The sequence below is a fragment of the Sus scrofa genome, unplaced genomic scaffold (genome assembly GCF_000003025.6).
Source record: "Sus scrofa isolate TJ Tabasco breed Duroc unplaced genomic scaffold, Sscrofa11.1 Contig53, whole genome shotgun sequence".
NCBI classification, from domain to species: domain Eukaryota; kingdom Metazoa; phylum Chordata; class Mammalia; order Artiodactyla; family Suidae; genus Sus; species Sus scrofa.
In genome coordinates, this window is record NW_018085237.1 from 812,287 (window position 1) to 832,347 (window position 20,061).

At 39.0% G+C, this 20,061-nt stretch overlaps 1 protein-coding gene across 1 annotated transcript; it reads right to left on the reverse strand.

The window, feature by feature from the left end:
- Positions 1–1,289: 1,289 nt before the first annotated feature.
- LOC100154168 (olfactory receptor 5M11-like) lies at positions 1,290–19,346 on the reverse strand. The gene is given in 5 exon segments (XM_021082133.1): positions 1,290–1,699; positions 1,702–1,785; positions 1,788–2,256; positions 16,546–17,155; positions 19,303–19,346. Coding segments are annotated over 5 exon segments (1,617 nt in total).
- Between the last annotated feature and the right edge of the window lie 715 nt (positions 19,347–20,061).

Here is a 20,061-nt window from a genome sequence, read left to right on the forward strand (position 1 = left end):
ATCTTCAATGTTTTCACCACTGTAGAAAAACAACAACAAATTGTCCTTGGGTGAGATGATAGATGTGACAACCAGTATTATTGTGATAATCCTTTTTCAATATATAAATATATCACACCATCCCATTGAGCTATCATCACATCATACTAAACTTACAAAATATTACATGTCAGTTATATATCAATAAATTTGGAAACATGCTCGGTATTTTTATAGTATACAGTCTCACTATACATTTTCAATATTAAAATCATAAGGCATATGTTCTCTGAAAAATAGAACTAAATTGTAAATATAGAACCATGAAAAATCTTTTAAAATCACAAATATATGTTCATTAAGCACCATCTTCTAAACAGTGCACAGGTTAACAAAGGCACTGGAAAAATAATAAAATATTTCAAGCTAAGGGATAAAACATACAAAAGTGAGGGGTTTCAGAGAATGCACAATGTAGGCAAAATATATAAAATTTTGTATAAGAAGCAAGACAAATCAATAATCCAAATTTGTTTAAAAAAAAAAACTAGAAAAGGAGGTAACAGGAAAACCCAAGTAAATTCTAAATTTTTTAAGTCCAAGCACATATAAAACATTCACTGTGTTCCTAGATCTGAGCTCCTTGATCCAAGATTGCGGGTCTGAGTTAAGAGGTAGGTCCCTACAGATAAAGACCACACACTATATCCACAAACACAGGTCTAAGAAAAGAATGATTATTCTATTACTCTCACTTCCTATTCCATACAGACCAATACAAGACTACTCATAAGAAACAGAAAATTACTATCATGAACCAAAATTACTAGTTTTACTTAGTAAGTCAGGGGATGCCTACAGAAGGCTATACTTCTTAGATTCCCAGACATCCCAAAATTTATGGTGACAAAAATAGAATAAATATAAGGAACTAAGCTGAGAGCATGTTTATTCTGTTTATCATTTTAAACAGTAAGAGCATACCAGTGTTCCAGGGAATACCAAGTGTAATTTTCACTTAGAGCAGGGCTTCTCCAAATGTAATGTGTATACAAAACACCTAAGATTCAGTTAAAATATTGATTTAAATATAGTGAATCTGAGGAGCAAAATGCAATTCTTCATTTCTGAAATATCCAAACTAGTGCTATTTCTACTGACCCATGGACAGCATATTAAGGGCAAGGATCTAGAATAATAAATAAGTGCAGACTGTTTACTCGCAGACCCAAGGATATTTGAAACATGGCCAGAAAGAACTTGAAAACTCATCACACAAATCCAAACATGTTTGAGACAAAGGATTAGAATTATGGTTTATTGAAAATGGGAGGCATTGCCATCTTAGTGACATTTCTACTGAGCACTCTCTTCAAGGCCTGCTTTACATCTTTGTTCCACAGGCTGTAGATCAACGGATAAGGCAGTGGACTTACAAAGGTGTAGAAGACAGCTGTGATTTTGGATTCTTCAACAGTCTGCTCTATGGGTGGTCTTACATACATGCAGAAGAGGGTGCCATAAAAGAGGGTTACACCCATCATGTGGGAACCACAGGTGGAGAATGCCTTGTGCCTTCCCTCTGCTGATTTGATCCTGCGGACGGTGGCAATAATGAAGGCATAAGACACTGGGATGATGGTGAGGGAGTTGGAAAGGTTGAAACCAGCTGATATGAGCATGGCATGCTCTTTGACATAAGTATCAGAGCAAGAAAGTTAATGAGTGGTGGGTCAGCACAGTAGAAATGGTGGATGACATTGGATCTACAGAGGGTCAAACAGAAGGTCAGGATGGCCTGGAACAGCCATTTGAGAAGGCATAAGCATAAAGAAATGTGGCCAAGCACAAGCAGACACGCCTGGACATCTTAACACTGTAGCGCAAAGGGTCGCATATGGCCACAGAGCTGTCATAGGCCGTGGCTGCCAGCATGTAAAGCTCAGTGAGGAGCAGTGCTATGAAAATGTAACACTGTGCAAAACAGCCAGCAAATGAGATGGTCTTCTTCTCTGAGAACAGATTAGTCAGCATCTGTGGGGTTGCATTTGAGGTGTAGCACAAGTCCACAAAGGCTAAGTTGGTGAGGAATAAATACATGGGGGTGTGAAGGCGAGGATCCAGTTGGATTAACACCATCAAGCCCAGGTTGCCTAGGATGGTGACGAGGTAAATGACCAGGAACAGCATAAAGAGGAGAGGCTGGAGTTCTGGGAAATCTGTGAGCCCCAGGAGGATGACTTCTGTCAGTGCACTGGCATTGGTGATGGGCACTTTCTTCACCGGAAACATAAGCAATCAAAGCAGACGGGAAGGTGAACATCTTATCGCTGACTGTGAAAGGATTTTTCTCTACACTTCCAGATGCCATTCAATGAATACTACCATAAACTAATGTTTTATTTCTACTGAGCCATTATTTCAGCTTTCTTATTTCTGAACCACTATTATTTTTCTATCTTTTACCTGTGTGATTATGACTTTTATAGTGTGATTCTGGGAATGTACCTTTAGATATCTATATCTCTGTACTTGCCTACTGGCAAGTGGCTGGGGGGTTAAGTGGGGCTGTAGGCCAGGGTGGAGGGGGGAGCGGGAGAGAGTCCTAGGAAACAGGCAAAAGAAAAGGATAGAGAGAAGGAGAAAGAAGCCTGATGACAAGGTTTAAGCCCTGGCAAGATTATACTAGAGTGGAACTCAGCTTAATGGACTAGCTGTCTAGATTAATTTTCTAATTACAAGGAAATGAAAAAAGACTTTGTTTGTTTCAGAAGGAAAAAAAGGGAAATAAGGTTAACAGCAAACTTTTAGCAAGAATTCATTGGAATATTGTCTTTACTCTTCTTTTATTAAATTCCAAACTATGAAAACCTATTGAAATTATAGATTATCAACCAAAATAAATGTACAATTGCAATATCTTACATTAAAAAATCCACAAAACAATATATGAGGAGCTAATAGATTGCCTGTTTCTAACAACAACAACAACAAAAAAACTTGTGTGTATTTCTAACAATAAGAACTCAGCTCTCTCCAATGCCTGAAAATGTCCTCACATTTGTGAGGGGTCTGCAGAATGTTTGCCTTTCTCTATTCTTTTGCAACTGTGACACAACTGTAAAATATTTCTGGGAAATTCAATAGAAATTTCAATAAGCCTGTTGTCTTGGAAATCAGTTGCGGTTCAAACTCTCCTACTAAAAGCATATTTTGAGCAAAGAGGGTAAAATTTGTGGGCCTCCATTTGAAACTTTACTACAATCTCCCTTTGACTAAAAATAAAGGTAGAAACATAGACTTACTTCTGCTTTGAATAGGCACCTATTTTCTCAACCTCTGATTAAGGAAGTTCATTGGTCCTCTATAAGCTGAAAAACGTAGTCGCATTTCTAGTAGGAAATGGGAAGTAGGAAGCTGCTTTTATTTTATTTTTTTAATTTTATTTATTTATTTATTTATTTTGTCTTTTGCCATTTGTTGGGCTGCTCCTGCGGCATATGGAGGTTCCCAGGCTAGGGGTCTAATCGGAGCTGTTGACACCAGCCTACACCAGAGCCACAGCAACGCGGGATCCGAGCCGCCTCTGTGACCTACACCACAGCTCACAGCAACGCCGGAACCTTGACCCACTGAGCAAGGGCAGGGATTGAACCTGCAACCTCATGGTTCCTAGTCGGATTCGTTAACCACTGCGCCACGACAGGAACTCCAGGAAGCTGCTTTTAAAGCAAATCTCAGAAAGATGTAAGAGCAACATAAATGAGTATGACATGGGACTAACCATTCTCAGGATTAATTGGAACACTTGGGATCAGAAAGCAAATCACAGGCCTCAGTTGTATTCTCCATCATTTCATATAACTACTTGCCCAAAGAGCTTATGTGGAATGCACACATGAAATTTCAACTTGAAATTTTGATGATTGTCTGATATTTTATATGTTTTTTTTTTTTTCTTTTTACAGCTGCACCTGCAGCATACGGAAGTTTCCAAGCTAGAGGTCTAATCAGAGCTGCAGCTGCAGGCCTACACCACTGGTACCACAAAGCCAGATCCAAGCTGCATCTGCAACCTACACCACAGCTTGCAGTAATTCTAGATCCTTAACCCACTGAGTGAGGCCACGAGGTGAACCCTCATCCTCACAAACACTATGTTGGATTCTTAACCCACCAAGTGAAAACGGGAATCCTTCTTTTTCTTTAAACCAAAACTCTCCTTTCCAATATCCAGAGCTCTTATAAATGTCTTTCCTGATGAATATCAATGTCTTGGGTAGGGTCAGGTATGCGCGGGAATGTGACACAGACAAGGTGATTGGCAAACACCTTTCATGTAGGCAATTTAATTGATTCCTCAAAGTAACTCTTAGAGGTAGGGACTCCAACCTGCACTTTCAGCTAAAGAGCCAGAGGTTCCACTAAGGAACAGTAAACCCTGTGCCACATGGCTTGAAAGAGACAGGGTAGGATTTGAATTCTTGCCTTCACATACCCAGTTGATGGCTGTTTCAATTGCAGGTAGCTTCCATCTCTCAATCTAAAGTCATAGCTTGTCCTTCACCCGTTCGCCATTTTTTAAATACTTCATTAGCTTTCCTTCTCATCGGATTCCAGTGTGTCCTGGCACTGACTAAGAGGCTCAAATTGAAGTCTTCTCCAATGATCCTTTCTCCGCCTCCACAGAACTGGGTTTGACCTCCATCTTCCATGCTGCACCACTGTTGGCTAACACACTGTTTTAGTTATCGGCTCACACAGTCTGTTTTAGTTATCCGCTAACATGTCTATTGCTATCACCAGATCACAAACTCTTGCAAGAAAAGACTGTGATCGCCACAGCTAGCACACACCTGAAGATAATAGCTGATCAATAAATTCCTCCTGAATAATTTAAGGAGTGTGCAACGTGCAGTTAATTCAGGGAAGGTACCACAAATTTTGGTTATCCTCCCTCAGATAACTCTACTTATTATTGAATGCATTTCTTCATTCCTCAAAAATGAAACTCAGTAGGGAGATGATATGGGATGAGACTCTCTTGTTTAAAAAACACAGGAAAGAAGACAAGTGGGGAGGAGGACAAGATGGCGGAGGAGTAGGGGGACACGCTCGCCCTCTCCCACAAACACAACAAAAAAAGCACATCTACAGAAGAAATGACTCGCACAGAACAACAACCAATCGCTGGCAGAGGAACCTAAACTCCAATAACGGCAAGAAGTTCGTGACATTATTGGGCAGAACGGGAGAAAAGAGGAGAGTGAGAGAAGGTGAATCCGAGCGGGACGGGCGCTCCCGAAAGGGAACTGCGGAGGAGAAAGGGATCCCGCACCCTGGAAAGTCTCCTACCGGGGGAAAGATCAAACGAACCGGAGGAATCTCCAGATGCAGAGAAGAGTGTAGCAGTAAGTCGGAGTACGGAAAAACGATCAAGAACCCAACGGACCATCTGAACTACGGGCACAGTCACCAAAAATTGAGACGCCTGGGTGGGGGCTGGGCACCGAATCCTCGGCTCCAGAGGTTAGTCCCCGGGAAAGGGCCGGGGGACGCCTGGGTGGGGGCTGGGCACCAAGACCTCAGCTCTGAAGGTTGGTCCCCGAGAGGGGGCCGGGGACGCCTGGGTTGGGGCTGGGCACCGAGACCTCGCCTCCGAAGGTTAGTCCCCAAGAAAGGGCCGGGGGGCGCCGCCTGGGTGGGGGCTGGGCACCGAGACCTCGGCTCCAGAGATTAGTCCCCGGGCTAGGGGGGCGGGGAAGAGCGGAAACTGCTTGGGAGGTCTCTAAACCATTTGACGGGGCAGAGACTGCCTGGGAGACTAGAAAACAAAGCTGTCGCAGAGGAAGGGAGCAATACTCTAGGGGCGGGGAAGTGGAAAGCCACCTCAGAGGGAACCTGGGAGAAGAGCCTGGTCTGCGCCCGTGCTGGGGAGGGGAGAGAAGAAGGGGTGTGTCCCCATAGAATACCCCCCACGCCACAGCAAGCTTACAGGCCCGCTAGCTAGCAGAAAGCTGTGCTTCCCAGTGAATTCCCTCCCCCCACCCCCGCCACCCCCTACGCTCTCACCGAACCTGGGGCTGCCTGCCATCCAGGAGGGCTGGCCTCAACAATTGCCTGAAGCCTACCACCGCAGGGGCTCTCCCTGCACAGGCCTGCTTGCCCTTTGGAGGGCTACACTTCCACAGAGCAGCACCAAACACCACCAGCCCCCTAGAAAAGGCCTGCAGCCCAGAAAAGCTAGAACAAGCCTAGCCAGGCCGTGAATAGATCGACCTAATTCTCCGACGGTTTTTCTGAGACGGGCTCCCCCGGGGAGGAGCCTCTTGAGTCTCCAAGGGCCTTGCTACACGCCCAAGACCCCAGGGGGTGCTAAGACCTAGTGGACCAGCTGCATAGGACTGCCAGCTCCAGGCAGGACCCCCTGCAGCCCAGAAAAGCTGCAACAAGCCTGGCCGACTTGGGAAAAGATCTCAGACGGTCTTTCTGAGTCGGGCTGTTCTGGGGAGGAGCCTCTTGAGTCTCCAAAGGCCCTGCTACTCGCCGAAGACCCCAAGGGGTGCTGAGACCTAGTGGACCAGCTGCATAGGACTGCCAGCTCCAGGCAGGACCCCCTGCAGCCCAGAAAAGCTGCAACAAGCCTGGCGGAATCGGGAAAAGATCTCAGACGGTCTTTCTGAGTCGGGGTGCCCTGGGGAGGAACCTCTTGAGTCTCCAAGGGCCCTGCTACCCGCCCAAGACCCCAGGGGGTGCTGAGAACCAAGTGAAATCTGCTACCATCGTGGGGTGGACCTCCCAGTCCTGTCTGCCCTCAGGAAGTCCTCCTTTGCTTCAAAGAAACACTGTTAGTCCCATCAACACTCCAGAAAAGCCACACTGCCTCAAAAAAAGATTGACCAACAACGACAGCCCTCAGGAAATATTCCAGGGCAGTGACAAGGCAAACACTACCCGATCACGGAGAGTACAACTCCCTCAGGAGAAAGAAGACAACAAGCAAGATGAAGAAGCTGAGAAACCACCCCCAGTCAAACCAACAGGAGAACTCACCTAAAACAGTCAACAATGAAACTGATCTCTGCAGTCTGACAGACCTGGAGTTCAAAAGAGAAATAGTGAAAATACTGAAGGAATTAAGAGAAGATATGAACAGCAATGCAGATACCCTCAGAAAGGAGCTAGAAAATATAAGGAGGAGCCAAGAAAAACTAGAACATTCATTTGCAGAGATGCAAACTGAACTAGGGGCAGTAAAAACCAGAATGAATAATGCAGAAGAACGAATCAGTTATATGGAAGATAGAATAATGGAAATCACTCAATCTGGTCAACAGACAGAAAACCGAATCAAAAAACTGGAAAGCAATATAAGAGACCTATGGGATAATATAAACGGGCCAATCTACGCATAATAGGAATTCCAGAAGGAGTAGAAAAAGATAAGGGAATGGAAAATATATTTGAAGAAATTATCGCTGGAAACTTCCCAAATCTAAAGGATACTGGATTCAAGATACAAGAAGCACAGAGGGCCCCAAACAAACTGAACCCAAACAGACCCACACCAAGACACATCATAATAAAAATGGCAAAAGTTAGTGATAAAGAGAGGCTCCTAAAGGCAGCAAGAGAAAAACAGAATGTTACCTACAAGGGAACCCCCATAAGAATATCAGCTGATTTCTCTACAGAAACACTACAGGCCAGGAGGGAATGGCAAGAGATATTTAAAGTGCTCAAAGGAAAAAATATGCAACCTAGAATACTTTATCCAGCAAGAATATCATTTAAAATAGAAGGGGAAATAAAAATTTTTCCCAACAAACAAAAACTTAAAGAATACAGCAACACAAAACCCAGGTTAAAGGAAATATTGAAAGGGCTTCTCTAAACCAAAAGAAAGGAAGGAAAGGGAAGAAAAAAGAAAAGAAAAAAAAAAAAAGAAGAAGAAGAAGAGGAAGAACTAGGACTGAGGAAGATACAATCAGAGAGCAGTCACTCAAATAAGCCAGCATACAGATTTAATCATGAACATGCTTCAAACAAAATAAAATTAAAAAAAAAAAATAAAAGAGTCATCAAAACCATAAAATGTGGGCAAGGGATGTTAGGAGGTAAATAATCCTTTTTGTTTGTATGTATGTCTCTCTTCTTAATTTTAATATAATAATGAAGTGTTTGAACTTACAGGACCATCAGGCTAAAACACACAATTATGGGAAGGGGTTAGCATACTTAAAAAACAGGGCAACCACAAGCCAAAACCAAATATTGCATTTGCAAAAAATGAAAAAAAAAATACACTCAAGCAGATAATAACAGGAGACCATCCAACCAAAAAAAAAAAAAAAAAAAAAAAAAAAGAAAGGAAGAATGGAGAACCATAGAATCAACTGGAACACGAGGATCAAATGGCAATAAATAATCATCTATCAATTATCACCTTAAATGTCAATGGACTGAATGCCCCAATCAAAAGACACAGAATGGCTGAGTGGATAAAACGGCAAAAACCTTCAATATGCTGCCTACAAGAAACTCACCTTAGGACAAAAGATACATATAGATTGAAAGTGAAAGGCTGGGGAAAAGTATTTCATGCCAATAGACATGACAGAAAAGCAGGAGTTGCAACGCTCATATCAGACAAAATAGACTTTAAAACAAAAGACATAAAGAAAGACAAAGAAGGACACTATTTAATGATTAAGGGATCCATCCAAGGAGAGGATGTTACTATCATCAACATATATGCCCCAAACATAGGAGCACCCAGATACATACAACAAATATTAACAGACATAAAGGGAGATATTGATGAGAATACAATCATAGTAGGAGACCTAAATACCCCCCTCACATCAATGGACAGATCCTCTAGACAGAAAACCAATAAAGCAACAGAGATCCTAAAGGAAACAATAGAAAAGTTAGACTTAATTGATATCTTCAGGACACTACATCCAAAAAAATCAGAATACACATTCTTCTCAAATGCTCATGGAACATTCTCAAGAATCGACCACATATTGGGACATAAAGCGAATCTCAATAAATTTAGGAGCATAGAAATTATCTCAAGTATCTTCTCTGACCACAATGCCATGAAATTAGAAATCAACCATGGGAAAAGGAAAGAGAAAAAACCTACTCCATGGAGACTAAACAACATGCTACTAAAAAACCAATGGGTCAATGAGGAAATCAAGAAGGAAATTAAAAACTATCTTGAAACAAATGATAATGAAGATCTCAAAATCTATGGGATGCTGCAAAAGCAGTGCTCAGAGGGAAATTTATAGCAATCCAGGCCTTTCTCAAAAAAGAAGAAGGATCCCAAATTGACAACTTAACCCTCCACCTAAACGAATTAGAAAAAGAAGAACAAAGAAGTCCTAAAGTCAGCAGAAGGAAGGAAATTGTAAAGATCAAAGAAGAAATCAATAAAATAGAGACTCAAAAAACAATAGAGAAAATTAATAAAACCAAGAGCTGGTTCTTTGAAAAGGTGAACAAAATTGATAAACCCCTGGCCAGACTCACTAAAAAGAGGAGAGAAAGAACCCAAATCACCAAAATTATAAATGAAAAAGGAGAAATCACAACGGATACAGCAGAAATACAAAAAACCATAAGAGAAAACTATGAACAACTATATGGCAATAAGTTTGACAATCTGGAAGAAATGGACAATTTTCTAGAATCTTACAGCCTGCCAAAACTGAATCAAGCAGAAACAGACCAACTGAACAGACCAATCACCAGAAATGAAATTGAAGAGGTCATAAAATCACTCCCTACAAATAAAAGCCCAGGACCAGATGGCTTCACAGGTGAATTCTATCAAACATATAAAGAGGAATTGGTGCCCATCCTCCTTAAACTCTTTCAAAAGGTTGAAGAAGAAGGAATACTCCCAAAGACATTCTATGATGCCACCATCACCCTCATTCCAAAACCAGGCAGAGATACCACCAAAAAAGAAAACTATCGCCCAATATCATTGATGAATATAGATGCAACAATTCTCAACAAAATCTTAGCCAACCGAATCCAACAACATATCAAAAAAATTATACACCATGACCAGGTTGGGTTCATCCCAGGTTCACAAGGATGGTTCAACATACGCAAATCAATCAACATCATACACCACATTAACAAAAAAAAAGTCAAAAATCATATGATCATCTCAATAGATGCAGAAAAAGCATTTGACAAAGTTCAACATCCATTCATGATCAAGACCCTCGCCAAAGTGGGTATAGAGGGAACATTCCTGAATATAATCAAAGCCATTTATGATAAACCCACAGCAAATATAATCCTCAATGGGGAAAAACTGAAAGCCTTCTCACTCAAATCTGGAACAAGACAGGGATGCCCACTCTCACCACTGCTCTTCAACATCGTTTTGGAAGTCTTAGCCACAGCAATTAGACAAACAAAAGAAATAAAAGGCATCCATATAGGAAGAGAAGAGATCAAACTGTCACTGTATGCAGATGACATGATTCTATACCTAGAAAACCCTAAGGACTCAACCCCAAAACTCCTTGAACTGATTAATGAATTCAGCAAAGTGGCAGGATATAAGATTAACATTCAGAAGTCAGTTGCATTTCTGTATACCAGCAATGAAGCATTAGAAAAGGAATACAAAAATACGATACCTTTTAAAATTGTACCTCACAAAATCGAATACCTCGGAATACACCTAACCAAAGAGGTAAAGGACCTATATGCCGAGAACTATAAAACATTAATCAAAGAAATCAAAGAAGATGTAAAAAAATGGAAAGATATTCCATGTTCATGGATTGGAAAAATCCATATTGTAAAAATGGCCATCCTACCCAAAGCAATCTACAGAGTCAATGCAATCCCTATCAAATTACCCATGACATTTTTCACAGAACTAGAACAAACAATCCAAACATTTATATGGAACCACAAAAGACCGAGAATCGCCAAAGCAATCCTGAGAAACAAAAACCAAGCAGGAGGCATCACTCTCCCAGACTTCAAGAAATACTACAAAGCCACAGTCATCAAAACAGTGTGGTACTGGTATCAAAACAGACAGACAGACCAATGGACAGAATAGAGAATCTGGAAATTAACCCTGACACCTATGGTCAATTAATCTTTGACAAGGGAGGCAAGAACATCAAATGGGAAAAGGAAAGTCTATTCAGCAAGCATTGCTGGGAAACCTGGACAGCTGTATGCAAAGCAATGAAACTAGAACACACCCTCACACCATGCACAAAAATAAACTCCAAATGGCTGAAAGACTTAAATATACGACAGGACACCATCAAACTCCTAGAAGAAAACATAGGCAAAACACTCTCTGACATCAACATCATGAATATTTTCTCAGGTCAGTCTCCCAAAGCAATAGAAATTACAGCAAAAATAAACCCATGGGACCTCATCAAACTGAAAAGCTTTTGCACAGCAAAGGAAACCAAAAGAAAACAAAAAGACAACTTACAGAATGGGAGAAAATAGTTTCAAATGATGCAACTGACAAGGGCTTAATCTCTAGAATATACAAGCAACTTATACAACTCAACAGCAAAAAAACCAATCAATCAATGGAAAAATGGGCAAAAGACCTGAATAGACATTTCTCCAAGGAAGATATACAGATGGCCAACAAACACATGAAAAAATGCTCAACATCGCTGATTATAAGAGAAATGCAAATCAAAACTACCATGAGATACCACCTCACACCAGTCAGAATGGCCATCATTCAGAAGTCCACAAATAACAAGTGCTGGAGGGGCTGTGGAGAAAAGGGAACCCTCCTGCACTGCTGGTGGGAATGTCAACTGGTACAGCCACTATGGAGAACAGTTTGGAGATACCTTAGAAATCTATACATAGAACTTCCATATGACCCTGCAATCCCACTCTTGGGCATCTATCCGGACAAAGCTCTACTTAAAAGAGACACATGCACCCGCATGTTCATTGCAGCACTATTCACAATAGCCAGGACATGGAAACAATCCAAATGTCCATCGACAGAGGATTGGATTCGGAAGAGGTGGTATATATACACGATGGAATACTACTCAGCCATAAAAAAGGATGACATCATGCCATTTGCAGCAACATGGATGGAACTAGAGAATCTCATACTGAGTGAAATGAGCCAGAAAGACAAAGACAAATACCATATGACATCACTTATAACTGGAATCTAATATCCAGCACAAATGAACATCTCCTCAGAAAAGAAAATCAATCATGGACTTGGAGAAGAGACTTGTGGTTGCCTGATGGGAGGGGGAGGGAGTGGGAGGGATCGGGAGCTTGGGCTTATCAGACACAACTTAGAATAGATTTACAAGGAGATCCCGCTGAATAGCATTGAGAACTATGTCTAGATACTCATGTTGCAACAGAAGAAATGGTGGGGGAAAAACTGTAATTGTAATGTATACATGTAAGGATAACCTGACCCCCTTGCTGTACAGTGGGAAAATAAAATTAAAAAAAAAAAAAAAAAAAAAAAAAAGAAGACAAGTGGGAATAATAATTAGATATAGGTAATAGGCATTGAATACTTAATATGTGCCAGGCATTATTAGCTTTATGACTGTACAAGCATTAGCTGAATTAATCTTCACAATTTCTGTGGGTTTTTAGTGTTATCTCCTTCATTTTATAGAAGAGAAACTGAAGCTAGTAGAGGTTAATTAATTTGCCTGATATGTATAGCTAATAAATTGTAAGGCCGAGGTTCAATTAGGCCAATCAATAATCTTTTGTTATCACATTGATTAGGAAAGAACTGTGACAAGCTTACACAATGCAATGGACTCTCTGAGTACAGCAGCATTCGTTCAACCAGTAATTCATTCATTCATTCATTCATCCATATAGTTAACAAATATTCAGAGGAAACACCATACTATAAATGCAGAGGTGTGTAAGAGAAAGTCAAAAGATGGTTTGTGTCCTTAAAGTGTTTTGGTTTTGTGGGGGAGGGGAGCCATGCAAGTTGTAAAATCAGGTTTTAGATTATCAAGAATTAGTGAAAGTCATGTTGGAAAGTGAAAGGTAGTAGAGCTTATACTACTCAAATAGCTATAATGCAAGGGGCATGGTGATTTTTAGGTCAATAGGTGTTTACGAAGAACTATTAACATCTTAGGTTTTTGGGAAAATGCTAACTTTGACCAGTGAGCAAAGTCAGATATACACCTGGCCCTTAGGAAGCTGACAACCCTGGGTATAATATAACAATGAATCAGTCATACATGTAATGTTGAAATTATAGTTGTGGACAGTTCTATAAAGTTATAGGATGTTGTGAGAACATACACTAAGAGGATAGGACTTCAAGAGATCAGTCAAGGAGGCACTGAAAATGCAGAAGCATAAATACAACTAAATTCCAACAAGGCAAAAACTGAAACTGACAATCAGAAAATTTTTTTAAAAAGACAGAGAAATAACAAATAAAATGGTAGTACCACTATCTGTATAACCAAATTAAATGAAGTCAGAAAATGAAATACTTTTAAGTACTGAAAACAATTATCTGTCTGTTTACATTCACACCCAAATAAATTCTTCTTTGAGGATGAAAGTTAAGACAAGAAATTCTCAGACAAATGAAAACAGAAAAACTCTCACTGAAGGAACTGATTAAGGGTTCGTATCACACAGAAGAAAACTAAATCATGAATGAGGCTTGGGTGCAAAGATTGCAGTGAGAGAATCACTGAGAAGTTCACCAAAGTTAAAGGAACAGTGATATTGGATAATATTAAGTATAAGCATAATTGTAATTATATATAATATATAATATCTAAAGTTCATGATTAAATAATAATTTATTATGAATGATTTATTCTAAAGTTACAAATGACAGCATATAAATTAGAAGCAGGATATAACTAGATTAAAAATATTCTAAATTTCTTTTATTATTTCATAGCAAAGTAGACTTACCAATTAACAGAGAGTTGAGTATGAATATTAAAATTTAAGGGAATTTATTAAAATCAAATATGTAATAATCAAAGAGGAAGTAAAAAGAAAAGAAACTTAGAAAATGCAATTTAATTTAGAGTAGGTAATGGGTAAAAAGGCATAGGAAAAAATTTGTAGAAAGCACAAAATACACTGTTAGGAAGTATTCTATTCCTAAGTATCAATACTCACAGTAAAATAAGAAACTCCATGATTAAAAGGACTCGGGGCCTGAAAATAAAAGTGTGTTGTTCATAGGGAAATAAGTCAAATAAATGAAAAAAAATACTGTAAAATATCATTATAAGCGGAATCTGAAAAGTCAAAAAAAATAGTAACTTTAAAAAAGAAATAGATTTGCAGATACAGAGAAGAAACTAGTGGTTACCAGTGGGGAGAAGGAAGGGGGAGGGACAAGATAGGTTTAGAGAATTAACAGGTACAAACTACTGGTAATAAAATAAATGAGTTACAAGGTATATTGTATGCCACAAGGATATAGCCAATATTTAATAATGACTATAAATGGAGTATAACTTTAAAAATTGTGAATCACTGTGTTATACACCTGAAACTTATATAATATTGTCAATCAACTATACTTAAATTTAACAAAGGGTAGAAATGCATATAACAGGTGCCAACTAACCAAAAACAACTAAAAAATACTGCTGAAGATCTACAAATATCAGGAAAGACTTTTAGATTTTAAGCATCAGAGACGGGATAGAAACTATAAATGATAAAAGGAATAATATTATTTCAGTACCTGACCTGATATAATAATATAGCCTCAATGCTTAAAGAAAAAAATTACAAAAAGAAAGACACGAATCTACAAACATTTCTCTCAGGTTTTATACATGAAACAATAAAATATTTTTAGAGATACTGAAGATCTGAAAAAAGAACAACAACAACAAAAAAAATCAAGTAGATTGATGTAATTGAGCCCTGCTCTGCTCAACTTCCATCTCTTTTCAGAGCTTTCCACCAACACAGGCTTCTCCATCTTAAATGGCTCAGGAGAAGATGTCAAAGACGACAAAAAGGGTTCCATGACATGGAAGGGTGTGCAATATCTGAGTTTCTAAAATATCTGAAACAAAAGTGATGTCGTGTGAAGACATAAATGATTAATTATGCTTATACTAGTGGTCTTTATACTAGTTTACATGTTTGGCTATGTATTGGAAAGAGTTCATAACCAAAAATAAACAAAAGCTGAAACCACAAAATCAATTTTAAGACATGGAAACACATTGATTAGAAAAAAATTAAAAGAAAGCATTTGGAGCTCCTTCTGTGGCATGGGAGTTAAGAACATAGCATTGTCACAGCTGTGGCATAGGTTGCAGCTGCAGCTCAGATTCCATCCTTGGTGCAGGAATTTCCATATGTCGAGGGTATGGCTGAAAAAAAGAGAGAAAAAAAAAAGAAACAATTAAAAAATAATTCAGGAGTTCTCTTTGCAGCTCAGTGGGTTAAAAACCTTTCAGTGTCCATGAGGACTTGGGTTCAATCCCTGGCCTTGCTCAGTGGGCAAAAGATCTGGGGTTGTCACAAGCTGTGGCATAGGTCACAGCTGAGGCTTGGATCCAATGTTGCTGTGGCTGTGCTGTGGGCCTCGGCAGCAGCTCTGATTTGAATATGATCTTGGGACCTTCCATATGCTGCAGGAGCAGCCATAAAAAAAGAAAAAAATTAAAAATTAAAATTAAAAAATGCAAAGGAAGTTTGGAATTTTCATCAAAACCCTTCTTGGAGTAATAACCTGAGATTCCTCAGGATTTTCATTTTTATATAACTTGACTACAATGAAAAAAAACCAAAATAATTCATGTTATAGTTGAGAAGCTTCTGGAAAATAGTTTGAGAATCATTAAAACCTGAAAATCTAAATTGTCAATGCTGTAGCATTATTTGATAATTCCCTGTTTTATAACTCGGTACACATATGAGTACTCTGGATAGAATTACCTGTCATTTACTGGTTTTATAGAGCAATCATAATACTTTCTGGACTTATCTTTGAATTTCTATGTGGTATTTCTTTTATTTGACTGAGACAACATGAGCTAATGATTGGACACATTCATCTAAATCTCACAGGCAAATTACAAATGACAAAGTAATACCCAGTGACAAAAGGTGATTTTTTAATTTAACGTGCTCACATATTGTTCAGGGTATAGATATGTTACATAATTGTGATCAAAGTGTTTACCCTATATGACAAACAATTTCCTTTGAAACATTCTCCTTATTGCTCCTTTAACATCTTTGTTCCGAAGGCTATAGATCAAAGGGTTTACCATGGGACTCACAAAGATGTAGAAAACAGCTACAATTTCCCCTTATTCTACAGATGCCTCAGAAGGAGGTCTCAGATACATGCAGAACAGTGTCCCATAAAACACAGTGACAGCCGTCAGGTGGGACCCACAGGTGGAGAAAGCCTTGTGCTCCCCTAACAGAGTGGATACGCAGAATGGCTGTGAAAATAAAAATGTAGGGGATGAGGATGATGGTGAGAGAACAGGTGAGGTTGAAACCAGCCACCACAAACATGGCAGTCTCTTTGACATACATATCTGAGCAGGCCAGGACTAAGAGAGGTGGGTCAGCACAGTAGAAGTGGCTGATTTCATTGGGTCCACAGAAGGAGAGGCGGAGCATCAGGATGGTCTGTGCTAGACCATTGGCAAAGCCGTAAATGTAAGGAGTAGCAACAAGAGCGAGGCAGACACTTTGGGACATTTTGCTCCCATAGAGCAAGGGTTTGCCAATGGCCATGTAGCGGTCATAAGCCATCACTGTGAGCAAATAATAATCTGTGATCACCAGGGCAATGATAAAGTGGAACTGTATGAAGCAACCAAGAAAGGAAATGGTTTTTCTCTTGGATAAGAAATGAACCAGCATCTGAGGAGTGACAGTAGTGGTGTAACAGAGATCTACAAAGGCAAGGTGGCTGAGGAAGAAGTACATCGGAGTATGAAGTTTTGAGTCACTTCTGATTAATAAAATCATGCTGACATTGCCGATTACTGTGATAAGGTAGATGACGAGGAATACCACAAAAAGGAGAGGCTGCAACTCAGGTCGATCTGTCAGTCCCAGGAGAATAAACTCAGTCACCGCTGTGTAGTTGTTACTTAGAGTCAAATGAGGTCTAAAGTAGAGGAAATAAACATCGCATTTGTCTTTTGTTATTTTGCTGCTACGCACATCATGTCATCTAATACATACTGTCCTCAAACTTGTAAATATGTGTGGCATCAAAAAATAGCCTAGGGGTCTCCACTGTGGCTTGTTGGGTTAAGAATCCGACTGCAGCAGCTCAGGTTGCTGCAGAGATGTGAGTTAGATCCTGGCCCTGGGAAGTGGGTTAAAGGATCTGGTATGGGGGCAGCTGCATTTTAGGTCAAAGCTGCGGCTCACACTCAGTTCCTGGTCTAAGACCTTCCATATGCTGCTGATACAGCCATTAAAAAAAGGGGAAAGAAAAAAAAGGAAAGATAAAAGAAACTAGTAAGCATGTAATTGATGTTCAATATCTAAATTAATATATAGCTCCTTTATATAAAAGAAGTTATAGTTTTAAATGCTTTTCTGCAAATCTTTCCATATTTGAAAAGGCTTTATCTTTTCTGCAAATACCACTATTGTAAATTGATTACTTAGGGTCCCCTTAAACATTGCTTTTCTTCGAAATTATGATCCTTTGTTTTTCAATATACCTTTTGCTGTAGTATCTAAAGCATAGGTCATTGAAGCTCTGGTGCTTTCACAGCTGAATAAAATAAAAGGAAGTTGAACTGACATGTGACACAGATCCTTATAGAAACAGGGTCTGTCTACCTGCCCTTTTAAAATCAAGATCATTTTCAAGCAGGTCCCTCATCCTGTACTGCAAACACCTTTTCACCACACTTATCTATCTCAATGGCCCTCATATACCAAATCTTACTTAAATTTTTAGACTCAGCTCAGGAGAGGGTTGGGTTTGTATAATATAGAGAATTGTTAGGGTCAAAGCTTGGTACATGGGACACAAAAATCAATGTTTTTTGTATAAAAATAAACATGTAGTACATAAACAATACATAATATATATGTGTGTAGGTATATACTTACACATTTTCAAGGTATTACATTTTCAAGGGGGGATACTGATTAGGGGAAAAAATAAAGTATTAAAAGTCTCCCTGGTTGAGTAGCTGACAATTATTTAAAAAAAGATTGACATATATATCCCCAAATCCTAATGACTATCCTTGTAAATCTACCTCAAGTTAATTCATGCAAAACATAACCTGAATTAAAGTTCTTTAAAACATGTAAAATATCATATTGATAATAATAATCTCATTACCCATACAACTGAGGCAGTATATAAGAAATCATATAGAGTCTATCTCCCAACATTTGTGCAGTATAAAAATGACCATGAAGACCATCATGGAAAAAAATCTGTATTTTCCTTCAATAGTCAATAACCAGCTATGTCAATGTTATACTGACTCTTGTTAATAGCTGTAGTGCCTAAATGGACATAGGTCACTTTGTAAGGCATTTGTTAATTGTTTTGCTTTTTTTGCTTTCGGTTTTTAGGGCTGCACCCATGGCACATGGAGATTCCCAGGCTAAGGGCCCAATCAGAGCTCTAGCTGCTGGCCTATGCCACAGCCACAGCAATGCAGGATCCGAGCAGTGTCTGCAGCCTATACCACAGCTCATGGCAATGCCAGATCCTTAACCCACTGAGTGAGGCCAAGGATCGAACAGGCAACCACATGGTTACTAGTTGGATCCATTTCTGCTGTGCCACAGTGGGAACTCCTGTAAGTCCTTTGTAAATGAATCACTCCAGCTTTCTTACCCCTTTGCATTATCTCATTCTGCACTTGAGGACTTTGGACTTACTAACCAGGGTGACAAAATGCAAGACAAATCACTTAAATCAATGAAATCATAATCGTTCTCTGGTTTTCTAAGTTCATAACATTATAATTGTCATAGTAAGTAAACATTCTTTTGGTTCTAGGGGTGTATTTTTAACATCTCTAATTATTAAATCATTAATAAAGAGTCAAAATAATTAATATATTCACCCATTTTCACTGTGAGGAATGAAGCAGTGCAAACAATGAACACAATAGATCATTTAATGGAGTACTTTATGGTAATAACCTTACCTGATAAAATAGAACACAATGTCCTACGTTACTGAGCAAAGAAAGCTGAGAAAGCATTAGTAAGTGGAGAGAAGTGGCTCATGGGACAAACAGGCTTTGCATCCTTAAAGATCACCTTCACCTTGAGGCTCTGTCAGGTAGCCTTTCATCTACTTCTTTTTCCATTATGATCCTACTTCACTGTATAGTTAAAAATATTTGTACTCTGAGAAGAATGGCAGAATTTAAATCAAGACATTTGCTAATTCACCAGAATGTGTTTTGGACCATAATTTTATTCATATTAATTAAAATGTTATCTCTAATTTCAAAATATGTTTTAACAATTACTAATCCTACCTATGAAAGAAGAGTGATCTCCCAATGACAGTACGGATATGAAGAAACTCGAGTTTATAACAGATTTGTCACAGAGGGACCAACTCCTTATGGTTCAATTATTTCTAGCAGAATGTCATTCAGACTATAAGCAACCATTATAATTTTTTTGTTTTAAAACTTAGGCTCACCGAGGACATGATTTTTTGTCACTCCCCAGTGTCATCAAGGAAGCAAATCTCCTGAAGTGATGAAACAGTGGGATTCCCTCTTTATTTTAATGTCTGATAATTTGAGACTTGACTTGGGATATAGTAAGTTATCTTATTTACCACAAACAAGATAGAAAACTGCACGGTATACAGAATAAGTTTTGGAGTGTGGAAAACCATTGGAATATCAATTAACAATTCTAGAATTTGAGCTAATTATTTCCTGATTCTGAGTCTTGTTCTTTACATTTTGAATATTATCTTTATATCCACAAAGGGAACCTTGTAGATATAGCGATAATATAAATGTGCTGGTGATTATTCCTTTATCAGCCTTCCCCACCCAAACT